General features: G+C 42.1%; 1 protein-coding gene across 1 annotated transcript in view; it reads left to right on the forward strand.

Moving 5' to 3' along the window:
- The window catches only part of LOC120915178 (transmembrane protease serine 13-like), an 89863-nt gene that overhangs the window by 42504 nt on the left and 38324 nt on the right, over nucleotides 1-9035 (forward strand). Inside the window, exons 2-6 of the mRNA XM_040325462.1 lie at nucleotides 460-574; nucleotides 1103-1204; nucleotides 3504-3629; nucleotides 3829-3961; nucleotides 4308-4406. Of these exons, the coding sequence (XP_040181396.1) occupies nucleotides 460-574; nucleotides 1103-1204; nucleotides 3504-3629; nucleotides 3829-3961; nucleotides 4308-4406 (575 nt within the window). The remainder of the gene's footprint in view (nucleotides 1-459; nucleotides 575-1102; nucleotides 1205-3503; nucleotides 3630-3828; nucleotides 3962-4307; nucleotides 4407-9035) is intronic.

A 9035-nucleotide genomic window follows, 5' to 3' on the forward strand; every position in this document is an offset into this window, starting at 1 on the left:
GATTCATAGAATTTGCAGGGAGAACATTTACTATCTTTGTATGTGTCAATCTCACACCAGCTTGCTTCAGAATGTAGGTTGCTGGCAAGATTGCGAGTGTTTCACATTTATGCTGTGTTCTCCATAACAATTCTTCTGCTGGTAAATTCTCAAAAGCAACGTGATTGCAAGTGTGATATAAATCTTGCAACGGGTCGCCTGTTGCTCAGACAACTGTTTAAGAGTAATCTCAGTAGAGATTTCATTCCTTTTCCAAGGGCAGATAGTTAGGAGAAATTTTCTCAGTGTCCAGCAGAAAATAAACAAACGAGTTTTAACCCTTCCCTATCCTACATGTAAAGAAAAAAGTTTTTGTTACATAAACATTTTAACACCAACATGCAATTAAATGTCCAGTTATAAAACACTATTGAAAGTCATTTTGAATGGTCTAACCCACTTCTCTCTGTTGTTTTCCAGCCCTACTCCAATGGACCATATCCAGGTTATCCTATCTCAGGCAACAATGTTGTCTACCAACCATATACCATTCAACCAGGTCCCCCTGCACCTTCTTATATAATAGAGAGACGACGTGAGTATCAGTTCTATTGATGTTAAGTATTGAAATGCTGAACATGCACAAATAATGGGTACAAACACAGAAACCGACTAACACTGATTTTTGGGAACACATTGGTATACTCCCTTATTCCCATTATCCACAATCCAGACATGCCCACCCTTTTACCAGCTGGAAAAAAAATATTCTTACCATGGATTGACCACTAAGTCAAACAAATAATGTACGATAAATGTCCCTTAACTAGTGCTTTCATTGGTCTTGGATCTTGCATTATTTTTGCTCTTGAATATCATATTTTTTATTTAAATCATTGTTCTTGTGCAAAATGGGAAATAATCTGCAAGAGTTTAAAGTTCCAGGAGAGGAGGGGGTCTCTTAACGCTCAAGGTGGCCACCTAGTATTGCACAATAATTTGTAATCGTCAAAATTCCCCTATCCTATACCTTCCTTATTCCTTCTCTTTCATGAACATGTTATAAGCATTCGTCATATGGGCTTTTCCATGTCATTCACCAATGCTACCTTTTTCATTTCAGCAAATAAGTTCCCATTTTCCTTCTTTTCAAGCCGTGCCTCAACCATTTTTGTCTTCCTTGTCTTGATCGTCGTCGTTATTGGACTTGGTCTAATAACAGCATGTAAGTTACCTTGTCATTTGTTTGCATACAACAAGCTGTTCATCTAACAATGTTGACACACCACACAAATCAGAACTGGTATCTTGAAGACTTTATAAATGTACACACCCCTTAAAGGGGTTGTAAAGGTTCGTGTTTTTCACCTTAATGCATCCTATGCATTAGGGTAAAAAACACCTGGCAATCACGGGTCCCCTAGCCCCCCGTTTTACTTACCTGAGCCCATTCACCTGCTCTGCGCGTCCCCGGCGCCCTCTTCGCCACAGAGTCTCGGCGTTGATTGGATAGATTGATAGCAGCACAGCCATTGGCTACTACTGCTGTCAATCAAATCCAATGAAGTGGCCGCTGGGGGGCGGGGCCGAGTCATACACTCGGCGGCTATGGACGCCGAATGTATGACACAGGGGAGCGCCTGCAGGGTAACCCCCTTGGGAGAGAGCTTCCCAGAGAGGGTTAGCTATTGCAGGGAGGAGCCAAGAGAGACCCCAGAACAGGAGGATCGGGGCCACTCTGTGCAAAACAAACTGTACAGTGGAGGTAAGTAAGACATGTTTGTTATTTTCAGGGTCAGCAAGCAGCTTATAGATATAGGAAATGCCTTTCAGACAGGGATGGTCTGTATTGTAGAATTTTAGGAGGTGCCAGAAGATGTGATTCTTAGACCATTTTACTCGTGAGTGCACTGAGCGGATTCTGAGGTATTTGAAAAAGTCTCTGGGTGGGATGTGGTAGGTCTTTTGTAGATTTTGGAAGGGTAGGAGCAAGGAGTCCTCGTAGAGATCTCCAATTGTATTAATGCCCGAATATATCCAGTTTGAGATTGGTATATCCGGTAGAATGGTTTGTAGAGCCCTGAGCGGTATGTCTTGCAGTAGTTGGTGGGGTATGCCTCCAGACTGTTGAGAGATTGCTCGTCATATTTTGAGAGTAGCATTGACAGTAGTAAGATAGCTCTGCTTTTTGTGGTGGTATAGGAGTAGTGCACTAATGCAGCGCACACACAATCGGAAATTCCGACAAGAAAAGTCCAATGTCAGCTTTTGGATGGAAATTCCAACCGTGTGTATGCTCCATCGGACTTTTGCTGTCGGAATTTCCGCCAACAAAAGATTGAGAGCAGTTTCTCTATTTTTCCTATCTGAAAATCCGCTCGTCTGTAGCAATTCCGATGCGCAAATTTCCGACGCATGCCCGGAAACACTGCGTTCTTGACGGTCGGAATTTCCGACAAGATTTGTGTGACCGTGTGTATGCAACACAAGTTTGAGCCAACATTCCGTCAGAAAAAATACATGTTTTTCTTGTCGGAATATCCAATCGTTTGTACGCGGCATAAGAGTCAGTTTCGGGTAAGTTGCAATGACTGTTGTTTCTATTTGTAGCCAGGGGTTTTGCATATCTGGTTTCTACCAATATCTGGCTTGATCCAGATTGTATGTACTAAGAATTTTTGTTAAAATTTTCATATAAACATTCAACTGAAAATCTACTAGTATATTGCCAGCTTAAAACTGGAGGCATTCTAAGCTGGAGGAAGGGCAACCTACAATATACTGTAAGTGTAACTGCACAAAGGTGCAGACCTGTGTATATTGTGCAAGAAATTAGAGGTGTCTGCGCATACTTGTAGCAGCTTTTAGTTTCTGCCCCCAACCCCCCTGAATGTCTAGTCATTCTGATTGGACAAAGCTTGGACACCTACCAGTGTCGGAACCTGGTCTCCATACATTCCTATGGGCCAATATAGTGGCCATTAGAAATACATGGGAGGAGCATGCGAGCAATAAGATGCATAGGAGTACTCATTCCTTCACCAATACAGTTATCAGGTGAACATTTTCCTAAGAAGACTGGATTGTCTGCACACACTATTATACCTTTATTTGCTAGAAAGTACACAAAGTGATATAAGGCACGATAGTGTTCCTGGGCAATGACCTTTCACTGATGCAGCTGGGCATGGTATGACCCATGGTAAACGCTACGCAGGTATCCTAAAGCAATATTCACCAGCAACAGATGTCTCCAAACTTTCTGAGCGCAGTAATTCCTTGCAATATACACAACATTGTAGAACTCTTGAACCATGGTCTTCACGTCCACTCCTGTGGCATTGAAGAGCCATGTGTGCCAAATGGGCCTCCAGCTGAGAACACTGCTTTATAGTACACTGTTGGAAGATCATACTGTACAATATATTTTGTTACATTTTTCTACAATGCCGATTATTCTTTATTTGATTAGAATCTGTTCTGATATAAACCTATACTAACAAAAATATTCCCTTCTCTCCCAGATAAATTAAATGCATTTGGAGGATCCTCTTCCAACAACTACATTGTAAGAGAAAAATGTTTTCCCAACAAGACCCTATGCAATGGGATAGCTGAGTGTGACAAAGGTGGAGATGAGGCCGGATGTGGTAAGATGCCTATTTTCATATTTGTTAGGGGTGATAATAAGTGAGATTTATTTATATATATTGTAGAATGAAAGGTTATGGATATTTCTCAGCTTGATGCAATAATACAAAGAAAACATCTACCCATAAAAAAGTGTAAACATGTAGAATCGTTTTATACCGGATAGATGTGATCATACATCTCTTATATTCCTCACAGTGCGTTTTCGGTGGGATAATTCACTGCTTCAAGTCATGTCTCGTACAAGGGAAAACGTATGGTTGCCAGTGTGTTCCACAGGATACAGCAATAACTTTCCTTCATATGTTTGCCAACGGTTGGGATTTCAAGAGTAAGTTTTCTTGTGTTTGGTTTTTTGTTTAGTGTTTTTTATGTAATGTGTTCCAAATAGACATTCAATAAAATTATAATGTATAAGGGACACTTGTATGACTTAAACCTGGGGTAGGCAACCTTAAAGAGGTGGAAATCTACCTGAACAACACAGACAAAGTCCAGGGCCGTCTTTAGGGCAGGGCAAATGGGTCAGCTGCAGTGTGTGGCAAGCCAATAACAACTAGACTTTCTTTTATTAAGAAATAAAATATAAACAGAATGTAGAATTAAAATGTATACTCTTTATTGCCCTGCATACATTGTTTCTGCATCCATCATTTTTATTCTGTCCCCATCCTTAGGCAACCAACCTATGGGTCAGTGACCATGAATGACAATTCCGAAAATGTTGGCCTTTTTACCGCCAGGACATCTGACACGATCCAAGGAAGCTTGGACAGGTATGAGATTTCTAGAGCTTGCATGCTTTAACTTGGTAGTGTAATAAAAGTTTAATTATGATTTTCGTAATTTTGTAATGCACTCTGGCCATAACCTGCACTGGCCAGGATAAAAAAGTTAACGTGTTTCAATTAAAAAAGTTTCTGCATTTGGGCCAGGAAATCGATTTCAAATGAGGTTTCAGATCAGCCTTTTTCAACCTTTTCATCACAATAGAATCCTGGAAATAACTTTCCTGTCTAAGGGAAAACTACTATACCTACAACGCATGATACATTAGGGTGATGGTCAGTGGGAAGAATACCCTTAGGGCCCATACACACGACCGAGTTTCTCGGCAGAATTCAGCCAGAAACTCGATCGGAGCCGTATTCTGCCGGGAAACCCGGTCGTGTGTACACTTTTGGCTGAGGAAACCGACGAGGATCTCGTTGGGCCAAATAGAGAACATGTTCTCTATTTCCTCGTTAGTCAACAGGGAAACTTGGCTCGCCGAGATCCTCTGCGACTTCACAAGGAACTCGAAGTCGATAGCACAGCTCAATTTACATTGTGAATAAGATTGCGGGAAGGAAGGTAAGAAGCCTTCTTTACAAAAGAGACATAGGGATCGATTTACTAAAGGAAAACAACCTGGGGAAATTTCTCTTAGACCCCTTTCACACTGAATCGCTTTGCAGGCGCTATGACGCCAAAAATAGTGCCTGCGAAGTGCCCTGAAAGAGCGGAGTGCCACTAAAAATAGCGGCGCTTTACCGCCGACGCCCCTACCGCCCAGTGTGAAAGGGCTCTTAGGAATGAAGTGAAGCTCTGCTAACTCCTTTCATCCAATTGTGTGCAATCAAAAGTACTATGTTTTTGCTTTTCTTGCACAGGATTGGATATTCCTTGCAAAGCGCATTTTTACCACATTCACCAACCTAAGGGAAAATCCCCTTGCAAAGTGAATCCCCTAATTGCCTTTACTAAATAATCCTCATTGTATGTCTGTTCTGTAATAAAAACAACTTTCCTCCTTTCCAACCTTTTAAGGGCACAGTTCCGCTTGAAACTGAAGCATTTATTTCCTTTGTAGAATTAATGAAGCTGATAGCAGGTCAGCATATTTTCATTTGTAAATCACTTCATTCTTCCAACTTGGCACATAAACACGGGGCCAAGTAATCCATCCCAGAGAACTAAGCAATAGCAATCTGTAGGGAGTCAAGGTGGGTGTTATCAGCAGGATTGGACACTGAGGCCAAAGTTCCCAGTTATTCAACTGCAGTATCTTCATTATCATACAAAGACATGTTAAGGCCTTATTTTTAAATAAACACTAATAAATATAATTTATTATTCATCAAGCTTTCTTGTTATGATGTCACGTTACAATGTAATTTGCCAATATATGCCAGAAAAACATATTGGTAGATTGTCAGCTCAAATGGAAAATCGATGTTGAAAAACAGAATTCCTCAAGTTAGTGAGAAACTCCATGCTGCAATAGAAGACAATGAATAAAGGATGGATTTGGGTTAATGTCAAACATGGAGAATTACAGTGCATCCGGAAAGTGCTTCACTTTTTGCACATAGTGTTATGTTACAGTCTTATTCCAAAATAGATTTAATTTATTATTTTCCTCAAAATTCTACAAACAATACCCCATAATGTAGTGGTTCTCAACCTTCTAGTGCCATGACCCCTTGATAAAATTTCCCAAGTTGTGGGGACCCCTAACATTAAAATTATTTTCGTAGCGTTGGTTGTCAGCACCCAAGACAAGACAAGTAATTTGCGCCCCCAACCCACGGACATTAAGCGCTACCGAATTCCTTTTAATGGCAACTATAATTACAGCTAGTGTTGCTCGCTGTGTCTCTGGCTTCACTTTGTCTTCGACTTTGTGGTGTTTCGTAGCAGTGACACCTATGCCGAAATTAGGAGATAGGGTCTCCTCCAGTCCCTCCCACTTCCCATTCCTCACCAGTCAGCTGACCTCTAGTCTCTGCTCCCCAGCCATGTTGTGAACTGAATGGGCGCCTGCGAAGAGGCTGAGTGGGCAGCTGCCGTCTCCAGGAACAACCCAGCTGGGCAGCCACAGGCTCCAGGGATAGCCCTTGCTGGGTGGCCGCAAAAAGAATGGGAGAGCGATACAGGCTTCGGGACCAGCCCAGGGTTCGGTGACCCCTGGCAAATCATCAATCGACCCCCGAGGGCGTCCCGACCCCCAGGTTGAGAACCACTGCCATAATGACAACATGAAAGACGTTTGTTTGAAATCCTTTCAAATTTATTAAATAAAAAACAAAAAAATCCCATGTACATAAGTATTCACAGCCTTTGCTCAATACTTTGTTAAAGCACCTCTGGCACAAATTACAGCCTCAAGCCTTTTTGAGTATGATGCTACAAGCTTGGCACACCTATTTTTGAGCAGTTTCTCCCATTCTTCTTTGCAGAACCTCTCAAGCTCCATCAGGTTGAATGGGGAGCATCGGTGTACAGACATTTTCAGATCTTTCCAGAGATGTTCAATTGGGTTCAAGTCTGGGCTCTGGCTGGGCCACTTAAGGACATTCACAGAGTTGTCCCGTAACCACTTTGTTATCTTGGCTGTGTGCTAGGGGTCATTGTCCTGTTGGAGGATGAATCTTCACCCCAGTCTGCAGGTTTTCATCAATGATGTCTCTGTACATTTCTGCATTCATCTTTCCATTGATCCTGAGTATTCTTCCAGTTCCTGCTGTTGAAAAATATCCCCACGGCATGATGCTGCTGCCACCATGCTTCAGTGTAGGGATGGTATTGACCAGGTGATGAGCAATATCTGGTTTCCTCCAGACATGATACTTGCTATTCAGGCCAAAGAGTTCAATCTTTGTTTCATCAGACCAGAGAATTTTGTTTCACATGGTCTGAGAGTCTTTCAGGTGCCTTTTGGCAAACTCAAGGTTGGCTCTCATGTGCCTTATACTTAGGAGTGGCTTCCATCTGGCCACTCTACCATACAGGCCTGATTGGGGGAGTGCGGCAGAGATGGTTGTTCTTCTGAAACATTCTCCTTTCTCCACAGAGATACGCTGGAGCTCTGTCAGAGTGATCATCAGTTCTTGGTCACCTCCCTGACTAAGGCACCTATTCTCTGATCCCTCAGTTTGGCCAGGTGACCCGCTCTAGGAATAGTCCTGGGTGTTTCAAACTTCTTTCATATACAGATTATGGAGGTCACTGTGCTTATTGGGACCTTCAAAGCTGCAGAAATGTTTCTTTACCGTTCCCCAGATCTGAGCCTCGATACAATCCTGTCTCGGAGGTCTTCAGACAGTTCCTTGGACTCCATGGCTTGGTTTGTGCTCTGACATGCACTGTTAAACTGTGGGACCTTATATAGACAGGCGTGTGCCTTTTCCAATCATGTCCAATCAACTGAATTAACCACAGGTGGACTCCAATCAAGTTGTAGAAACATCTCAAGGATGACCAGTGGAAACAGGATACACCTGAGCTCAATTTTGAGTGTCATGGCATTGAGTATACTTATATACATGTGATGTTTTTTATTTTTATTACATTTGCTAAATTTGCAAAGATTTCTAGCAAACTTATTCCATGTTGTCATTATGGGGTATTGTTTGTAGAATTTTGAGGAAAATACGTAATTTAACCACTTACGGACCCCCCACTGTATATATACGTCCTCTCTTTAAACATGGATATCTCAGTAACGGCAGCAGCTGCTGCCACAACTGAGATATCCATGTTTTCAGCTGGCGGCCGTGTAAACGATAACGGCGGTCTCCGCAGCGGATTCGCCGCGAGATCGCCGTTATCGGTGGCGGGAGAGGCCCCCCCCCTCCCGCCGCTTTTCCGCGCCCTCCGCCGCTTACCGGAGCCGTCGGTAGCGGCGGAGGAGATCCGATGCTGCCGCCTGGAGAGTGAGGACTTGAGTGAGGGCAAGATGGCCCCCACCCGTCCTCATAGCTCTGCTGGGCGGAAGTGACGTCAAAACGTCAGTCCCGCCCAGCCTCTTAAAGAGACAATTTTTTTTCTGTCATTTTTTTAAATGACAAATTTTCCTTTTTTTTTTTTTTTGCATTTAAGCCTAAATATGAGATCTGAGGTCTTTTTGACCCCAGATCTCATATTTAAGAGGACCTGCTTTTTTCTATTACAAGGGATGTTTACATTCCTTGTAATAGGAATAAAAGTGATCATTTTTTTTTTTTTTTATATTTTAGTGTAAAAAATAATAAAATCAATAAAATTAAATAAGAAAACAAAAAAAAAATTTTTTTAAAGCGCCCCGTCCTGACGAGCTCGCGCGCAGAAGCGACGCATACGCGAGTAGCGCCCACATATGAAAACGGTGTTCAAATCACACAAGTGAGGTATCGCCGCGATCGTTAGAGCGAGAGCAATAATTATAGCCCTAGAGCTACTCTGTAGCTCAAAAAATGCAACTTATAGAATTTTTTAAACGTCGCCTATCTAGATTTTTAAGGGTAAAAGTTTGACGCCATGCCACGAGCGGGCGCAATTTTAAAGCGTGACATGTTGGGTATCATTTTACTCGGCGTAACATTATCTTTCACAATATATAAAAAAATTGGGCCAAATTTATTGTTGTCTTATTTTTTAATTCA

The sequence above is a fragment of the Rana temporaria genome, chromosome 10 (genome assembly GCF_905171775.1).
Source record: "Rana temporaria chromosome 10, aRanTem1.1, whole genome shotgun sequence".
Lineage (NCBI taxonomy): Eukaryota > Metazoa > Chordata > Amphibia > Anura > Ranidae > Rana > Rana temporaria.